The following is a 21,106-nucleotide window of genomic DNA, read 5'->3' on the forward strand; positions in this document are numbered from 1 at the left end:
GTTCTTACGTGTTTCAGATGTTTGAGCACTGATTGGAGCTTATAACTTCCAAGATAGGCTCTAATCTAAAGTTACAGATTTCTCATTCCTATTATTAAAAACCATCCTATGCTTCATTTGGAATCCTACAATAATCGGCACCATTTGTAACATGTATAAATAAAACTGCCAAATTTCTTGGAACATTTATTTTCTTTGCTTTAGACGGATGAGGGAAGAGATGTCTAATTGATTTTATGTAGAAGGGATGATGCCTTTTAATATCTAAACATGAAGCAGATGTGGAACTTTTCAGAGTTTCCAGACACTGGAGACGTGATAAAATAGTTGTTGCAATGCAGAGTTGTTGTGATTAGCTATAGCAATGTGATTTTAGTATTTAGAGTCACCAGTTGGCTGTCAGAGTCTCCCTATAATAGGCACTGGTTAGTACAGTCTTTTTCAGTCTGAGGATGTGGTAACGTCATAGGTATCACAGGGAACTTGATTTTGCAAGAAGGAATAAAGAAATCTTTGTTATAAGCTCCATGAGAAGCCAGGGAAGCGTAGCAGCCATCAGCAGAAATGGAGTGGGGCTATATATATGTTCAAAGTGCAATTGTTATAGGTATCTACCGTGTGTCAGTTGATGCATCTTTGTTTTCATGAGGGTTCACACAAGATCTAGCCTTGTCAAAGGGCCGTGTAGAAGATATTCTGCGAATGTGCAAAGGGAAGAATGCATCTTTCAAAAAAACAGCATTGAACTAAATGTTCAYTCCAGGCAATTGAATAAGAGAATCTTCGTATTTAACCAAATGCACTTTATTCTGTCTTTTATGCTATAATTTATTCTCATAGCATGCTGTAAAGTCCTGCCTGAAGTGTCTATTCTTAGCATAAAACTGTTTGTCAAATTTCCATTAAGCTTCAGGTGAAAAATTAATGAGCCATTCACTTCAGATATCTCAAAACTAATACTGCTTTATTATTAATGCAGCAGAAAGTCAAAGATGTGGGTATGTACMGTTATGGTTTAGCGTTCAGCTGGACTTTACATTTTATCATAAATTTTGAGGGCCTTCATTAAAACTGTTTCAAGTCATAGGAGGAATTACTATAGTGAGTGTAATCAATAAACTTTTTAGCTCATTGGATTTGTTAACTTTTGGGTTTTATTTTAGCTATTCTTTTAGAGGACTACTTTAATAAAGAGACAATGGTTAAATACTTTGCCTTTTTCAGYTTATCTCCGAGTTTGGAGAATTTGGAGAATCTTCTCCAAGGAATCTGGTGGTGGAAGAGCTAGGCAGAAGCTGGCGAAGTTCTTCCAGTGTATTAGTTTCCTAATGAAATTGTGTTACACGGTTTTTGTGAATGGAATAGGACAAAGCTCAATTGTTTTTTTTTTTTTTTTTTTTTCCAAAATGAGAGCAGAAAGATTGAGCTTTTCTCCCAATGCAAATTTTATTTTTCAGGAGAAATTGAACTTAGAACTTTGCCTTCTATTGGGTGATCATGATGCAGCTAGCTTTCCTCATATTATTTGTAAAAATAAGCTGCACTTGTGGACCCTAAAGAAGTGTCTGGCAGAGGGCAAACAGTGCTTTCATTTAATGCTTAGCAATTTTTAATAGTAATTCCAGCACTGTTTTAATAAATATTTTAGAAAATTCAGTAATTGGAGAGTCACAGAACACAGGATTGGAAAAGACATCAAGAGTGTGTTATCGTATTTCCCCAAGGAAGGGTTCAGTGCTGTGCAGTGTAAAATGAAGAGTGAGGGTGCATCTGGATATTATAGAGTGCACCTCAGGAACAGAATCCCTGCTAATAATTTTTATAAATACTTATTGGAATATATGTGCTACTGATTTCTCATCGCTCCTTAACCTTGTGGTTGTAGGTCACAGACTGAAAGGGATGCAAGGAACTCAGTATCCAGAGAAAACGTGGTATTTATTTAATCGAGTTTTCGGAGAGTCCTTGTGTTCTCAATTCTAGCTGGGGTTTTGCAAATAATTCATGGGCGGGCATATTGCAAAGCTTTGGAGGGTTTTGAAGATTGTTTTAGAGCTCCTTTCCTTCCCATACTGCGAGTCATCTCTCGCTTTCACAGTAGGCTTTGAGTCTCGCAGAGGTAGTCTTGATTTCTCTGTGAAGAGATGGTGCTTTTATTAGGGTGGCTGACAGAGTTGGGAAAAACAGGCAAACGTTTTGTCAYGGTCTGCTTCAGAGCATTTAAGCATTAAGCTAGAGTTGGTCTTCAAAATTTGTAAGTTGGCCCCACAGAACATATTGTATCTTATCTGAGCCCTTCCCATGCTTAAATCCTGGAAGGCCATGTGTCTGAAACGTCTATTTCCTCTTTTCAGTGAGAGGGAGATGTTAAAATATGAAGGAATTTTTTCATATAGTGAGACTTGTGTTGTACTTTCTTAAGGTTTCAAACATGTCATTGAAGAATTGATGGTTTCTGATCTGTACCTCCACCCATTTTACATACAACTGTCTGTTCAGTGAGCAATCATTCCAGAACTCGTTCAGTCAAGCTTTCAACCATCCATCATAAAAAACATCCCTGCGTTTATAAAATAAATCATAGGCAACTTAACTGATTTGAGATCCACTTTGAACATATATGCTTAAAGAGGAAGGTTCACATTTCTAGGCTCCTGGGCAAATGCAAAATTTTGTAAGGTGCATGTTAGATGCATTTTTTTGGTTGGTTTCAGAACTGTGAAGAAGATCAATCTTCCTAAATTCCATTTACTAAATTGCTGTTCATTTTGTATTATTTAAGATGGAATCTACAGACAGAACCGATCGAACCTCACAACGCTGTTAGTGCAACCTGTTTCTGCAGCGCTTGTCAAAAAACTCATTTCCTTATCCGAGGACAGCATCAGGAAAGATAGGTGTGTCCCCCTGGAACTGCCAGCCACAGGTAATACTTTTTAAAGTATCTTTCCTTCTGATTATAAGTGTCCTTCCCTGCAAATGTTCCCTTTATTTTACATGTTTTGTGTAGCAGCATTTTACAAGTTTAACATAGTAATTTCTATGTTCCAAAAACCTGCTAAATGGGAGTTGAGCTAAAAGAGAGGCTCAGAAAAGCCATTAAAAGCATTAGAAATGCTTTTTTATTTTTAGCAACCTTACTCTTTTTACTTCTAACATTCAGTTGCAGACAATACATCATTTGCCAACATTCAGCAATTGTGGATCAATATCTGGAAGAAGTCTCAATCCAAGGTGTTAAGCTTGAATTCTTGAGGGGGAAAAAAAAAAAAAAACTAGGCTCTTACATTAAAAAAAAAAAAAAAAATCCCACTATCAAATTAATTGTCTTGAAGCCATGGCTTTGGAGGGGGTGAAGGCAGATTAAGTTTGCACACTATTTCCTCTGYTAAGTGCAATGATGGCAACTGTGAAAGCAAATTTGAAGTGCATTTTAAGGGCAGTTATTGTAATGTCATATATGTGCTTGCATCACTTGTTTATTGCTTTTGRGAAGTTAATGTGGATTAGAATTGCAATAACGCGAGTTATAAAAAAAGGTTGATTAATTTTATGACTTGTGTTGGCGTTTGTGTTGCACATACTAAAAAGAAAGGCAGTAAGACCCTACCTATGCTTCATGACTTAAGCTACTGAGTTAAAGAAGGCCCATTGCTCTCCATTCATGGTCGACTAGATATTTTAATGAGGATCTGATCTTCCCCACAAGCAGTAGATAAAGTTTATTAAAGGAGAAAAGGGCCATTCAGGAAGGGGAAAATGCATAACTATTCCAGGTAGGTTATGTGAAGCTTGCTAACATTGTGGAAGTTTTAGCAGCTGAAAGAAAATCATGAATTTGGATTGGCAATACTCTTTAGTATGAGAAAAAGTGGCACTGAATCTGCTTCTCAGAAAATTTTGAACTTTGAAGGATAGAATCATCTAAAGGATACCTTATTCTACTTTTGTTTTAATAGCTTTAGCATTTCTAATTTCTTTCCCTGAGATGGCAAGAATTCTATGTAGTGGATAATGTCTGGAAAGATAAAATGCATGAAGCTCATACTAGCATGAATCTGTCCATATCCACCTTATTCTGCATGAATTCAACAGCTTGTATGTGAGGTGTTTATTAAAAAGATTATTAACTGCAGTTCCCCAGTGGGATTAAAATATAAATATATATATTTTAGCAAGGAGGGCCTGCAATAACAAGCCTTGCATAATTCTGGAATGCATTATGCTATATTGTGCTTTGATATATGGGTGGTACACTGTTGGTATGCTGACACATACAGTGTGATAGAGCATTCAGAATCTGCCTTAATGGAAGGGATAAAGGACTAGTCGTGAGATAAGAAATCTTACATAACAATGTAATTACATAATTTGTAATGTATTTGTATACATTGTATAATCTGTAATGTAAAGAGCTTATGCTGGTCAGAGTATTGCATTTCAGAACAGTAAAGGCTGAATTTGTGGCCTTCCAGTTCATTCGGAGAAGCTTAAGAGAGATATTTCACTTTCAACATAGAACTCATCACTTAACTGTCAAAAGAGATGAATGAGCAGTTCAGATGATTGGTTGGCTTAAAATTTGTTAGAATAAAATGATCATCATTTTCTCATCAGTATGTTTCAAAAAGCTGAACAGCATATTCATCAGTAATGATTAAACATTTATATATAGTTTTCTCACATTGCCTCTTTTTTTCCCTTAGCCTTGCAGTTTTCAAGAGACATAATGTGACAGAGGGAGTAGGAGGATATGGAGACTAACATCTGAGACATATCAAATACTTAAAACCTACAAATAAACAGTGAGACAAGTTAGTTGTCGAAATTGAGTTGCTTTTTGTTTTTTATGGTGCAGCCTTATTAATCCTCATTAATTGGTAATTTTCTGCTGCTTTGAACAGTTCCCCAAAATGGGCAATTGGTATAGAATTTGAGAGAGAAGTGTTATAGAGAAGCTATATACTTCCAAGGCTTTTATTCTTTACGGAACGTATGCAGGATTTTTGCTAGAGTGTTTTGAAGATTGCTGTAAAACCAAAACATTCTTATCAACATAAACGAGGCTGCACTGCTGTGCTGCAGTAAACTTCATTTGTTGTTTGTTCAGTTATCTGCCAGTTGGCAGATTTCAGTCATTTGTAGTTCATCCCAATGCATCTCRTGAGTATTTAAAGGAATTCTGACTAGTGTAATTTAATTTACAAGATGCCTTTTCATCGTTTCTGGCCCTGTATTTTGGTGTTGAATTGAAAAGTCTCATAGACTAAGGACAAGTTCTTAGAAGTATTAGGTGTTTACTTTTTCTCCTTGGCTTTAAGTGTGAGTTTTCTTATTCAGTGCTTCACACTGATGGAGATAAAATACTAGGGAATATAGGATTTCACTAGTAGTCTCTACATGTCGGTGGAGAAGGGTAAATGTGAGGGTTTCACAGAATCAGTTTTCCTATGAAATACACGTGAAAAAGATGTATATTTTTCAAGGATTGAATTGATCTCTCAAATTTGAGTTTTCAGACTTGTAAATAGGGATATCAAGTTGATATTACTGGAAAGATTCTCAACYGAGATCCCATCAAAAGCTCTTAGGTAAAACAAGATAGCATGATTTAAGAAGAATTGTGTTGACATGGATAAATATCTTTTTAAAAATATAGGAAGTGAAAAGCAAATGGTTGATTTTAACAGTGACASGTTGTTACTGTAGCAGCCTGACAAATCCAGCCCTATGTCGCACTCCATCTGGATCAAGCAAGTAAATGGAGAGTGTGTTATTTCAAAGCATATCAGATAGTTAACATCTACAGAAGATAGGATTTCTTAAAGTGTTCTTGATATCCTTCATTGTGAAGTAAATGTATTTATTTTATATCTTAATCTACAGAATGGTAAAACCAAAGCACCTGCAGCTTAAGTAACTGCGACAATATCAAGCAGTATGTATATAAATAAAGTTCTCTGACAAGTGCTGCACCCTAGTGCAAATCAAGCCTCTTGTCCTTTCTGTGGGGAGAAGGGCATAACAAGTTGAAAGATATTCTCACATGAGGCATCAGGCTGGAGCCTGGTGATGCTCTTATATGTGTTTTTCCTTCATAGCCTGCTTACTTGCTAGAAAAAAAGAATACCATAATCTGTAAACTCAAGCTTGTGCTGTCATATCAGTATACAGAGAATTCTATCATTTCTCAGTGTAATGAATTTGCACTATTTTGAATATAAACCCAAGAAAAGAAGTTGAGAAAAAGATATAAACATGGAGTATGGCAATGTACGTATTGACCAAATTGATATTTGTTCTACTTAGCAGTAGACATGCAGCAATTTTCTCCAGGTATTGCCACCATTTCAGGCAAGTATATTTAAAATAGAGAAGCAGATGGAATATAGACATACCGTATATTAAAACACAAAGCAGTAATCCTCTCAGATTTTCGCTTTGGGATTGCTTTAAATTCTGTTCTCATTGTTAATTAGAAGTGCATGGAAACAAATAAGCTTAAATTGCAGGAACTTTTTTTTTTTTTTTTTTATTGATGTGATTTACCTCTCTACTCTTACCTGATATTTTCAGTGCTTCCTCTACCAGAATTATAACTGATCAAGATGCTTTTTCATATTGCTGCTCTGTGTCCCTACTTTGCTGTGCAATGCTTAGGACTGGGTGGCTTAGAAAGCAGTAGGATCAACAATCTTTGGAAAAGATTTTCTTTGCAAAATAATATGAGATTGTGGAATTCAGCTGTGAAAGATGAACCATTCTGAAAAGGTATAACTGCCTTGGATATAGAATATGCTACATTTATTCTGCTTCACATTAAGTAATCTTGGTTTAGAGATTCCTTAAAGAGATTTATTTTAGACATAATTTATTTTCAAAAAAAAAAAATCTTGAATAGATTTATTTTTGGATTCCTTTCTCTGAATCAGAAAATTTGATCGAATAGCCAAAATATAATTCATAAAACTCTTCAAAAAAAGACTAGGYTTGCAGACTCAAGACAAACAAATATATATAAAAACAGATATAATGTTATTAGGCAACAATAGTTCGTTAATCAAAAGCTAGTATATAAAAAAAATCAGAAGTACCAAACTTTAGGAAAAAAATATGTATTGCTTATATAAACACAATAAAGGCTTTCTTTGGAAGAAGCATTGCTTTAAGAGTTTTGACGTATTTGGCACTGATAATTTTATAATTTTACACTTCTATACATGGAAATAGATTCAATACACTCAGGGTGGTTGGATCCTGCATGGAGGCAGGAGAACCTCCGAGAAGAATCGAGGATGGCACAGTGGTCACTGGCAGGCAATTTGCTAGTCTTTATGTGAGAGCTTCTTGAGAAATTCCCTTCCTTTGATGGAAGTTCTGACCTTTGAGATGAGATGAATGCAGCCTGTTGTAACGCGGGCAGGACGTGGTGGAGGTGGCCACCTCTGCCTGTCATTAGCTGTGGTGTTTGCTCTGCCGGAGGCTGCAGCAGAGTTAGTGTCTAATATAAATSAGGCAGAAATTTTTGAATCCTATCAACAGATTGTTTGGGTGAACATTTAGGCTAGGTAAACGTCTAACTTGTTATCTCTTAAAGCTGTTACCTATTTCCTCTTAAATTTAATATTAAAACAGTTCTCCACATCATAAGAGTATGTAAATCTGCCTCCTTTTCTGTCCCTGCTGTATTGTGTCAGCATTTATTGAGTGAATTGAATGATCTTTTAACTCCAGAAGTGTAGAGGCTGCTTCTGAAATTTCAGGTTTAATCCCTGCTGCTAAAATGATACTAGGAAAATTGTGTGATATGATTTCATGCTTTAATCTGCTGCTGCTTCAATGTCTTGTTTCTTTTTCTTTTCTTTATTTTTTTTTTTTTTAATGCATGAGGAGTTTTTCTGTGGTCTGTAGATTTCTTGACTGGATAAACAGGAGTTTGGCACGTTCTTAGTTTTCTTCCTCTTTTTTAAAATTTTTTACAGACAAAAAAATAATCAGTCTGAATATTCAGTCAGTCGCCACGTACAAGACAATTTCTAATGTTATTGGATATTTAAAAGGAACTGTATTTCCTGGTAAGTAGCCCTTTATCACTTGTGTTGATTAGTTATTTCATGATGGCTGGGAGTCATGGCTGGGAGCAGGTTTCTCTTTTGCTACAGAATATACGTATAGATGAAAAAAGTCTTTGTTGCAGAGATTTTGTGATTTGATTTATGGTAAGATTCACCATAAGAATTACACAGAGAATGTGCTCAAGGGGATGTTATAGTTAAAATGAGCATATATTACACAGAAAGAAGGAATTACACTTGGAGCATAGATGGTAATTTTATTTTATACCAAGTAACTATGCTCCTGGCTTTAATAATAGAAAGTGTTCTGTTGCATGTTTTGAATTATTATGTGAGCTGTCTGGATGACTTTAGCAAACGCGTTTTTATAATTCTATAAAATTTTSTAATACATAATATATGTATGTAACAAATAAACATGCACATTTGCTAGGAAGATATGGCTTTCCTTATTGTAGGATCTACACCGGAAAAAAATAGGATGATTTGCGGGGATTTGCTTTATATTTATGAGCTGAAAACGCTCTACGATTCAAATCCCCAACACACATGCCTAACTGAAAAGTCTTAGTGAAACCACAGTGTAGCATGATCTCTGCCTTCAAATATTGAATGTGATTGTAGTGTACAAACATCTGTGCTTAATTCTTAACCAAATTTTAAGTTCTGCAGCTTTATTTTGTGTTACAACCACACCTTTAAACTAGTTGCATACAATTTTAGAAATACTGACTATTCTCTATGTCTAARATTAAAACAAGACCTTAACATCAGTTGTAACTTAAAACACAAACCCTATCTCTGATTTGATATCAAATATGTGTAGTAAATATATATGTGTAGTAATTATGAGAATCGTGGCATCATAGGAATCCCAAGTATCTTGTTTACTGTCTGCAAGGGAATTTGTCTAAAAATCTAAGCAACATAGCTGAGCATTGTAGCTAGTTAATTTCAGTAAGGGATTTTAATTTAATGAAAGAATTAAAGTTTCCAGTTTTTACCATTGCTAATGGTTTGCAAATAGCTGTCACAGATTTTGAAAGGTGGAAACTGCCTTGTTTAGACATACTTCACCTGCTCAATTGCAAAAGTACCAATTTCTGTTAATAAATTCTTTATATTCTCTGTACCTGAGTCTTTCATCTTGTTATTGCAGTCGTTTTAAGATGCTGCTTTTTAAAGGTGCAAAGGTATGGTTAATTTTGAGGATATATAATGAAGTGAGGTCTCTAATGGTATTCAGATGCCYACAGTTAATCCCATAAATGCCTTCCTCAGTAAGGACTATAGCAAGTGTCTTCTAATATAGACATAAATTAAATATTTCATTATTTTTCCCCCTAGAAACTATAGCTATGCCTTCTCAATTGTTATAATACTCAKTGTTTTAATAGCATTCATCCTTGGTCATTCTGATGAATTTTTGTTTGTTTGTTCTATACAACTGACGTACTCTCCTTGAGAAATGCAGAAAGTCAACTAATATTTTCAGTACAACTTGTCTGTAGAGTTTCATCACAGGTAGATTTTTTTTTTTTTTTTTGAAAAGACCCTGCCTTTCCACACACACATAGTGGTGATCTTGTTTGACATTTGAACTGAGGAATAACAAAGAAGCAGAACTTCTGAAATCTAACCAAAAGGTTGAAAGATTGGGAGCAAAAGAAATGCGGTGGTTGAGGTAGCCTTTTAAAAACCTGAAAGCTTATCATTGGTGTTATAGCCCTGTTGGACAAGGTTAAAAATGGAATTAAAACAAGAGAAGACAGTGTAAGGACTTTTTTTTTTTTTTTTTAATGGCAATTTATTGTTATTATTATTATTTTGTCCAGGCCATTACTACTCTGAACACTAGCATCTCCCTTTCAGGACTATCTGATGGATATTTTTTCTGTCTCTAGTCCTTTCTTTTTCCTTATCATGTCATCTCCTGGAGTTTTCTACAATAGGTTGTTGCTTATACCTTTCCTCTCCAACATGTCCTGTACTATGTTTCAGAAGGTCTCTTTCTGCTTCCTTTCATATATTTTGCTCGTAGAGGCAAATATTGATCCTGTCTGGTCATCCTGGTACTATCCGCAACCACCTGGAAGCTTGGAACAGCTTTTCAGTGTATTATTGCTCCTGATTCTTAACATCAGTTGAGTTTAAGCTCCTGTGGCTTTTCACTGTTAGTGTACCCTATGATTGGTTTTATTGTGATGCAGCATAGACATCTGATTTATATTAGTGAGATAGTATTTTCTTATGTTAAATTGTTATGTTCTCTCAGATTTCTATTTGGCTCACAAGATGTAAAACTTACCAGTCCTGTCACTCGATGAAATTTTCATCTCAGCAACATCCGCTAGCAGTTGATTGAAAATGTTGTGTTACAGCTACATACCAGATCTGTTTTAAAAGCATTTTCAATCCCATATAAAATATTGTTTATGTACTATAATATGCATATTTTGTAACTTTTATATATTAGCAAAACTGGTAATAGTCCAGCTTGCTGAAGAACAGTTTTATAATCTGAGTATGTAGTGTCCAGTAAAATATGTTTACATAGGCAGTAGTATCTCCAAAAATATATTTTAATTTGTAAATACTACAGCAAATGGGCATTTTATCATATATATGTCTTGCTTTATTTTGACATACTGACATAGTGAAGAATGAATCTGTTTTTCTAGTAAGCCTACTAAGAGAAAACCAAAACACTTTGCACTCTTTGAAGTACGGATCACACTTGGAGATTGTTGTTGTTCTGACATTGCTTTATAACCACTTCTGTTTTGATAAAGAGTCCTGAAATATGCAAAAACACCTTTAAAAACTCAACATCTGGACTTCACAAAGAGGCTTTGCTAACTATCAAAGACCCCCAGTACGGAATCCTTCAGAAAGGATTCCTGTGTGACCTGACCTTGCACAGCAAGGCTAATAGCTAAGTCATTCAGCATGACCTTGTGTGGACTACTTGGAGCAGTTCGGTGAGACCAGTGATTTAATTATGTTTTGGATTATGTATTATATGTTTTGATAGAAAATTCGTCTGATTAGTTATATGTATTTGCATATTTCAGGTCAAAACCTCTTGCTTTTCATTTTATAGAACACTTTCTTCCAATATCACCAAAGTGGATAGGTCTGACTTAMCTTTTCTGTATCATTCATTATTTTTATTCCTCTGTCATGTCTTCTTTCTAAACCTGCAGTCCGGGTCTTTACAATGTTGCTTACATGGAAGTCTAAGTCCCGATTTCTAACCGTTCTGGTTACCTGCTTCAACTGCTGTTTCTGCAATGTCTTTTTTGGGGTAGGGCGGTGAGCACTGAGCACAGTCTTCCAGGTGAGGGAGTACAAATACTTCGTGTGTTTTCTTTTTGTTTCTCATTGTGTTAACCTACCTTTTTTCTTTTTTCTTTTAATATTTAGTACACACTGCGGACAGTGTTTGACAATATCATTTGTGTGTTTTTGTAACATTCTGTCATGAGCATGGAAGGGTTTTACATTATGCATATGACAGAAGTCCCTGCTTAAAACAGCAAATAACATTTGTGGGAAGAGGCAATAATAAAGAATGAAGGGGACAGCACAGTGTTTAATTTAGGGAAATTTACTAATATATTTTAAGTTGTATTCAGTTTTATATATTTATGCCATATAAGTGTCTTGCACCTGATCATACAAACTTTTGTTGTCAGCGTTTATTTGCGTTAATGACCTCACTAATAAAATTCACCCTTTATTTTTATACTTCCTTAAATAATAGTATTCTTGAGAAATAAGATTCCCTTTTCTTTCCCTTTTCTCCTCATTTCAGACAGATACGTCATCATTGGTAGTCATCACAACGGTTTGAATAGCTATGGTGGACAAGAGTGGGCCAGTAGCACCGCAGTCATCACTGCGCTTATAGAAGCTGTGATGTTGAAAGCTAAGAGGGGTTGGAGACCTGACCGGACCATGGTTTTCTGCTCATGGGGAGGGACATCGTTTGGGAACATCGGTTCTTATGAATGGGGAGAGGTAAAATCATTTTATTTTAGATTTTAGAAAGAAGCACTGTAGTAATTGTGACCTTTGTTGAAATGAACATGAACRTAGTGTGAAATAGTGCTGTGTATAGAACTATCCATTAACTGGTGTGCGACAACTGTGYATATACCAAAGCAGTATCCCCTACCATGTGCATACCGTAAGAAATGCAATGAAAATATGTATGCAGGCTTTTTCCGTGGAACATGTGATAATGGGCTGATATTGGTGTTCTATAGCTGAGAAGGTTTTGGGGTGGTTATATACAACAGCCCCTATGAGCTGATTTCCCTTGCTAATCCAGGACTGTGAAAGAGAGCATAGTCTGAGAAAAAAACCTTAAAACCAGGAATATTTTAGATGCCATCTTTCTTTGTTGGTGGTTTAGCGGTTACATATTTCTCATTGATGGGGTTTCTCTGGAGGAAACCCAACCGTTAAAAAGAGGAGGAATRGAAGAGAACCATATCATACCAAAATAATTACATACATAAGCATTTCAGTGTTTCTGTGATAGGTTCTGATTTGCCTATCACATGTTTGTGCTTAGGAGCTATTCAGTCTGACACAGACAATTCCTTGGGTTGTTGGTTTCAACAGAATCAAAATCATCCCAATGAAAGAAAATAACTTATTAAAGTCATGCTGATCACACATTGCTGCTGAATTAAAACAATAGATARAATGAAAAGTTAACTTTTATCATGTGTGAGGAGCAGCTAGCTGTTTTCTAAGTTTCGTATTCCAAACATGATTATTCTTCAAAAACAAGAATAGAGTGGAAAAAGTCAAATTGAAAAAAATCCAAACTGGAAGCAAAATTTATTTAGTTCCACTTCAAATCACCTTTGCATTAGATGTAATTGCATTGCACCTCTTCTGTGGTTCTCCTCCTCTTCATACAAAGAGGAACTTATTGCTAAGGTGGCAAAGGTGATTTTTTTAAAAAAAAAGATAATTGGAACAGCTCATACATGCTATTTTCCTACTTTAAAACATAATAAAATGRCACCACTGGGAAAGTTAGGCAATTCACATCTGAAATTGGACACTAAAAATTAAAGCACATTTAGCTGCTGATAATGATCGCTTTTGAAGTTTTTCTTCTGTCAGGCATGAGTTTAACAGGCCTTCATGTTGTTTCACACTATGTAATGTTTTCATTTGGGGGCTTTAAAAGTGTAGTCATTTTTAATTCCTTCTAGGCCTATTTGTATTTTGCTGAAATGATGTGTGAAATGGAATTGCAACTTCTGCTATAGAGAGAAGTAATGCTAAGATACCCTTTGAAGATCTTAACACCATATTGCTGGAGGAATTATTAAGTAATATTCAGCAAACCGCAGAAGACAAAAAACACGGGGTGTGGTTTTTCCTTTTAAAAGAACTGAAATAATAAAGCAAATGTTAATTATAGCAATGCATAATAATAACCACTGCTCTACTTGCCTTCTAGGATCTCCAGAGAGTTCTTCAAAGAAATGTTGTGGCTTACGTTAGCCTCCATAATCCAGTCCAAGGCAACTCCACTTTACAACCTGTYGCATCACCTTCTCTCCAGCAGCTAGCAGCGGAGGTTAGAAATAAACTATTTTCTTTTATATATGGTTTATGAAGTTACACGGCTGATTGCCTTGATACTGGTTGATTTTAGGTAACTACAGCTAATTTTTTTTTTTTCATGTTGTGTGAAAAGTCTCACTTTATTTGCATTCTATTCAGCTTTCTCATTTTTTAATAGTTTTAAAGTGATATATTTTCTATTCATTGACATATTTTTTTCTTCCTAATCCARTCCTTGAAGACCATCTGTCAATTCACATTTAACCTATAAATTTATCAGATGTAACATGTGGCATACAGGGAAAATAATACTTATCCATAATTAATATTGTGTCAGGTTGAGCACTGAGCTACTCCACTGGAACTAACCTTTGGTAAGGATAACACATAGTTGTGCTGATATAAGTGCATATATGTTTTAAAAGAGTGATCTTGTTATTTTTGTTAATACATAAAATGAAAAGGAAATAATCTATGGTAAATACTACATTATAAAAACAGTTTAGAATAGGCTGCTTAACATGGAGTTCGGTGTGACTTTCATCAAATGAGCATTTTAGGTGTTTTTCAGATGGACGCTTGCTGTTTAAAAGAATAAATACATTATATTAGGCCCTTAAGGTATTTGACTTCAAAATATGAGCTGTGCCAGCAGTACAAAACTGTAAACTGCCTGGAGCAGTACAGGAATCACTACCTTATTATTATTATTATTTTAGTTTTTTATTTACACCTTTCACGTTGTTAAAATTTCATTCTTTTATTCTAATAAATATGCTATTAGTAAGAATGCTACAGATCTGCCATGTATTTTGTTAAGAAAGCAAGGGAGATCTGTTTTTGGCCTCCACTTTACTTCTGTGGTACATTTGCCTATGAAATTTTAGCATTTTATGATTGTGTAATAGCAATTTTGCATCCTGCCCAGTATTATGGATACAGCCCCCCTTAGCAGTCCAGTTAATTAGCCTGCAATATATGCAAGATTGCCTACTTTTTTTTTGGATAGTATAATTTTCAATTAATGCAACTGTAATACAGCTTGTGGCATTAAAACAAATTACAGTGTCTACTACTTCCTAAAGCTGGCCAGAATTCTGAAGCCATGTCAAATATATCAGCAGTGATGGAGCAGCCTGGCCCAGATCTGCCATTTGCCCCAATTTGCCATGTGTCTAGAATACTTTTTATGGAAGATTGATCTTCTTATGAAGAATGTTGGTATTACTTCAAGTGCTTGCCAAGAAGGCCGTATGATTTACCTCAGAATTATGATAGTACAAATAGGGTAAGAGCTGTCTTCTTGGAACACGTCTTCTCTTGCAGAAATTGGGAGTGCACTCGCATGCGATTGACATGAACAGAAGTAGATTGCAAAGAAGCACTTAAAAAGTCTAGTGAGAGAGAAGAATAATTGTAATTTGGATTTAATAATTCACCCTAGGAGTAATCGTATGAACATAGATTTGTTGGAGCAGAAATGGAGATGAAACAGGAATTTAGGAGGAATAATATCAGTAAATTTCTAAATGAGGATGGAAAATGGTCAAGGTTGCTTGGCTAGATGGAAACACTTCGTAGTTTGTGAGCAACTGGAACATGGCTCAGTGTGCTATTGGGTAGACTTCCCACCAAAAGATGCCAACTTAGTTTATTTTTCCTGCAGTTGACCACAAAGGACAGAATTGTATTTGTTCAGTGCTTACCATTGTGCTAAAATTGTATGCACTTATTCCCAGTAAAAAAAGGAAAAACGTTTTTCTTAGGGACAATAGATGCTAGTAACAAAACTAGTATCTGAAGGTTAAATGATAGGACTCAGCAACAATGAAACACAAAAATCTATCCTGTGAAACAAAACTGGGGTAAAAATTCCCCTAAATATGAAAGACTTAAGGAATGCAGCCAGAAATATAATAGTATTCTATGGACCTGCAAGAGCAGTGGTAAAGTGAAACAACAGTGTTTATTTTCTGTACTGTGCATATAACTTTTCTAAATTGAAGTCCTGGATATTCTGCTTATTTTAATTTGTATTAATATTCTAGGCTTAAAATGAAATCAGAAACCTGATGAGCTGGCTACTATGTAAAATCTGATTGTTAGTGTGAGAATAGGATAAGTACTTGCCTGATTAACAGAGACTGTGACTTCTTAAAGATATTTTTACATAAAGGATTACATCTCTATTTTAAATGAAGGTTTTATAAGGAAGCTACATAAGCAGTCAGCAAATAATAATTTTGTGTGCCTATCAGTCATAGTGTTCAGTGGGGATTCTGTTTGAAACACAGAGTTACATAAAAAAAACTAATTTAAATATTAGGATTATTTAAACAAAGAGAAATTCAAACAATTCAGAGATCTTGACATATTTAATTCATATCTTTTCTTGTATAACCATGTTAATTAATGTCCACATTAATGAGAGGGAGATACTGCCAAGTTATGGTTTTTTGTACTCTTATTTTTCTAAGGGAATGTTTATTCACTTGCTGTCTTAGTGAATCACCACTTGCTGGCAAAGAGTCATTGRTAAATTGGGTTTGTTTGATGTTGACATTCAGTTTTTGTAAATAAAATCAGTAATGTTTTTTTTTTCTGTAATATTTTGCACATAGAAGTTGTTATGATAGATTAATTGCTCTTTAACTGATCCTGTGGTCATTGCTGATGAGACTCTGGGGCTGCTGTTATTGATGAACCCAAAAAAACTTACTGTCCCTTAAACATCTAGTGAAGAATATCCTGAACACTTGCTATATTAGAAGTAAAAATGACTGTATTAAGGAGTCTTCATTTGTTCAGTATTATTTCTACTAATGTAGCAAATGGCAAAAAAAAAAAAAAAAAAAAAAAAAAAAAAAAAAAAAAAGACTTTTACGTTTATTGGTAGTGGTTTTGGCAGGAATCATTCTTTTTGAAGAAGAGTCATAGATACATTTCTATATAAACGTCACTGTTATAGTGATTATTTTCTACTTTTATTCAATATTTCTTATTGGTATTAATTCTTCCTCTCCCACTTCTGTGTGTTTTCTCATCTGTTTTACCTTCAGCATCGTATAAAGAATCTCCAACCATCTTATTCCAGGAGGTTGTAAAAAGAAAATAACTCATTGAATATTATTTAATTCATCATTACATACTATATAGAAGAAGTTTGCTACTCCCTGGTGAATTTTCAGGTCTTTATCAGATGCTACTTTACATGTTATAGTTGACTGAGGAGGATGTTATCTTTTTAAATTTATTTGGGAAACCAAAATAACTTCTTGACAAGGAAGGTTTTATGTTGCACAGTCCCTGTATAAGAAACTGGAAGAACTCTGCTTTTTTTTTTTTTTTTTTAATAAAATATTCAGTGCTCTTATTAGACATCTTCCAAAAATTCCTATCTTTTAAAAAAGCAAGTTTTCTGCTTCCATGTCCCTAATCTTTACCAATTAAATTATTGCATGGATTCCTTGTATTAAAGACCCAATAGATGTATAATGTTTTGTTTATTTTCAATTGTAAATGTCAAATTTAATACTGWTTGTAGATAAAATTCAAGAAATTTGGATATTTTGTTATCTTTAAAAGTTGGGCTGCCATTTGGGAATATTCTCCAGTTCTTTACCTGATGTAGAATAGATTTTGGTTATATATATTGTGAAATCTATGTGATTCTGCCTAATGCAATAAGCTATATTGAACAGTGGAAGTGTCCTTATCCAATCTATGGTATTTGAAAATTTGCCTTCAATTCTGTCTAAATATTCCTCTGTACAATTTCTTCTTATTGTTCTTAGTTATTTCCCTCTGGAACTGACTTTTTCTTGATGATAGACATTTTCATAATGACAGAAAACCTTTCAGATAGCAAGTTTTAAACTGAACTTCTAGTACTTATGAAGATGACAGACTGACAGCTGTGGATATTTTAGATCATACCTATAACCAGATGTAATTGAAAAAATGTTCTTGCTGTCTTTGTCATTATTAGCTATGATAAATGTGTTTAGTAACTGTTTAACAGCTAACTATTATGTTATAGTTGCACAGCTCTGTTTTTTTATTTTTGTTTTAGTCAAAGGTAATTACATCTGTTTTGTAGCTATCTGTTTTTCGACTTAATTGCTGAAGCAATATTTTCAAAAAGACCTTTCTAACAGACCTTCTTTCCTTTGTTGGTCAGATATTTTACTGTATAATTGCTTGAAGAAGGTTGAGTTGTCCACCTTCAACAGGGAATTTGACTTTAGAGGTAGTGAGTGGTATCTTGTTAAAAATAAATAAATAAATAAATAAGAAGTTGGAAAGTAGCTTCTTCCTCTGAGTTTTAACATGATGGTGAACATGGCATTAATGTCGAGGCTTCTTGGCTTTTCGAGGCTAGCTTTTTAGATGCTCAGCTGCCTGCGTAAGCCCCAGAGAATTCAAGAATTCTTTTCTTTGTTAAATCTGAAAATTCAGGTTTGGTTTGACAGTTTTGAACATTGAAATAGTGGAAATGCTTACAGTGTTACAATGCTAAAAGGCTTTATTTGGCAACAGTAAATACTAGAAAATGCTTTTAGAGGGCCCCAAGGAACTTCTCTATCAGCAGAGACTTGATTTACTTGGTATGGGAATCACACATTGTGGGATTTGTTTTCCCCAGTTCCATAAGTTGAGTATTACAGATTTTTTTTCCTCTGTTTCCATTCACATATAAAACCAGAACCAACTCACTTTTTCTGTTAAATCAGAATGAGTCAAGTCATGCGTTTATTTAATTGAGGAAACTCTTCTGTTTCTTTTCTTTGAAATGAGAATGCCTAGATTTAATTTCAGAGGTGAAGACTGAAAAAACCTGCAGATCAGATCCTAATACATCTCTATTGAATGATATCTTATTTTTGAAGGCTTTTGAGCTGACCTTTATATACTCATTGATTTGAAAGTCTAAGAAAAAAAGAAACACAATATTTATTAAAAAGATTAATAAATAACTTTGATTTTGTCCCTAAATCACATTTTGGCTAATGGGAATTATCAAGATCACATGCTAACTCGCATGAACCCAGTGAGACTCTGCATTACAAAAAGTTGTCTTGAGTTTATGGAAATATTAATCTTAATTTATCCACACTTTCCACCACTGAAGAATATGTAATATAGATATTTTCTGAAAGAGTATATTTGAGTAAGTAAAGTTATTTGCGTAAATATCTCATGAAATGGATGAGATGCATGACAAATGTATTAATATATTTTTAATTTATTTTAAAATGTAAAAATTTGGTAGTTTTTTTTTTGTTGCTGTTTAAAAAAGCATATAGGGAGACTGAAATTCAATTGAATAGAATTAATCTGGATTACGTGGGTATTGTCCTGAAAATAAATACCAAAATACTGAAAATTGTTGTGTTCATTCAAAATGGCCCTAGGATTTGGCAGGTTGGCGGGAAGGAAATCTGACCAAAAAAAGCTAAAGATTGTATTAACTGTGCAATTTTACACTCTAGCAAATAGCAACTGATGAACAAACCAGAAGGTTATGTTGTGTAGAAGAGACTGGCCATGTTAGCTAGTATACRTGAACTCCATGAAAGTACCAGTTTTGCTTTTCATACTATTTACAGATCATCTTAATTGAACATTGGTAGTCAAAGAAAGCTTATCTTGTAAGATATATTTTATTGTTTGCATTTTGTACTGCTTTTGGTCTTACCAAACTTTGTGTAATGATTCACTCTTTAAAACAAGTAGCTGTAGTTACTAGCAGTTGCCACTCAAGTTGTTTAATTAACTTGAAATACTGCAGAAGTGCCATAAATCATATTTAYAAAATATCTGCAGGTAAGCTTGTCGAAAAGTTGCCTGCATAGCTAAAATGCCCCTGAATGTTCAGGCTAAAAGGTGCTTTGGAACCAATTAGGTGGTAGTTGATCTTTCTTGTCTGCTTAGGGGAATTGGAGGGGGAGAAAAAAAAATGTTTTTATCTGGTAAATTAATGGACTATTGTTATTATACAATGAAAAATGAAACACAACGATACAGTATTACTCTTTTTCTGGTAAAAGAAATTAGAATCTTATTTCACAAGTTCTACATATATAGAGTGAACAGATGAGATGTAAATACCAGTGAATAATACATACCTGCAAGGACTTCAAGCAATCCAGCTTAATMCATCTCTACACACAACAGCAAAAATAGATCTCTTCAATGTGTGTGTTTTTGCTCTAAGAAGTTCTACAACTTCCTTGGATCGTGTTTTTTTTTCTCCATGTATTTAAGCCTCACCATTGCAAATTATTTTTTCTTCTTTTTAAAAAATTTTCTTCTCCATGTGATATTTATTCTCTTTGTAATAACCCTTTTACCTACTAAACAGATGTTATCGTATTCTCTCTCAGCTGTTAWTTTTTTCAGAAACTCCTGCTTATTTTCCACTATAGAATACTGTGGAATTGTACATGCCTACAATTATAGATGGACAGATTTATGGAAGAAAAACATAATCGGTGATTAAATACAAAGATACCACCTTGTGGTTTTAAGAATAGCCTGAGCTGTAGATAAACTGATGCTGGGAAAGTTTTTTAGACATAAGAAGAAAATTACACCCTTTGAATGCAGAAATGTCAACTTCAGAGAATTGATACATCTTCTGCAGAAAGTTTGTTTGAAGTTTAGCTTTTGTAATGGATTAATATGTCTCAGATGAGCAAGTGAAGTCTTTGTTAACTCCAGTGTTTGTCAAAGATTCCCAATTGAGGCATATAGCTCTTCAGCTAATATTCTCCATTGAGTTCAAATGGCAGAAATATGTACGTAGAGTGGAAGTGAGAATCACAAATCAGAAAAACAGTATGAACAGGTATTTCATTTTTGTTTGTTGTATGCTTGTATTGCAGTGAAAGAAAAAAATAACAGAATCCTGATTTATTAACCAGTGAAGTAATACCTCTTGAGAACAAAGCAAGATATTTGAAATATATCTTTGTAAACTGAAGGAGCTGACTAGCCAATGAATCTGGAACAAAAGGTTTTCCATTAAACAGAGTTTGCTTAATCTAAAAACAGCACATCTCACTGAAATGCTTTTTTCTTCCTCTAGAGTTCTTCCAGAAAAACATTTTTTTTTTTTTAATTTCTCAATTATACACAAATTTCGGTTGCCTTTGATTCTGGTCAGAATTTTCCTTATATATTAGTCTTTAGATGTTATTTTCACATATGAAGGACACAGTCTCTAATTTTCTATGACCCTTAATACTTATCCTCATATCTTTTATATTTCTTAAAAATTCTGTAACTTTAGTGATTTAAGTGTATTTTTTTCATGATCTAGTATGTTGCAAAAGAGAAGAGATATGAGTCTTGACTCAAGTTAATTCCTTGTAAGGCTGACAGTTTTCTGCACTAGCACTGAAAAGTACGGCTTTAGCTCTCTGTAAAAAAAA

General features: G+C 34.2%; 1 protein-coding gene across 1 annotated transcript in view; it reads left to right on the forward strand.

Annotated features, from left to right (window-relative positions):
* Positions 1 to 21,106, forward strand: part of NAALADL2 (N-acetylated alpha-linked acidic dipeptidase like 2) — a 224,557-nt gene that overhangs the window by 117,557 nt on the left and 85,894 nt on the right. The window contains exons 6-9 of the mRNA XM_026045231.1: positions 2,783 to 2,926; positions 7,983 to 8,075; positions 11,893 to 12,098; positions 13,564 to 13,683. Of these exons, the coding sequence (XP_025901016.1) occupies positions 2,783 to 2,926; positions 7,983 to 8,075; positions 11,893 to 12,098; positions 13,564 to 13,683 (563 nt within the window). The remainder of the gene's footprint in view (positions 1 to 2,782; positions 2,927 to 7,982; positions 8,076 to 11,892; positions 12,099 to 13,563; positions 13,684 to 21,106) is intronic.

The sequence above is a fragment of the Nothoprocta perdicaria genome, unplaced genomic scaffold, assembly GCF_003342845.1.
Source record: "Nothoprocta perdicaria isolate Ctin4 unplaced genomic scaffold, notPer1 scaffold_4, whole genome shotgun sequence".
NCBI classification, from domain to species: domain Eukaryota; kingdom Metazoa; phylum Chordata; class Aves; order Tinamiformes; family Tinamidae; genus Nothoprocta; species Nothoprocta perdicaria.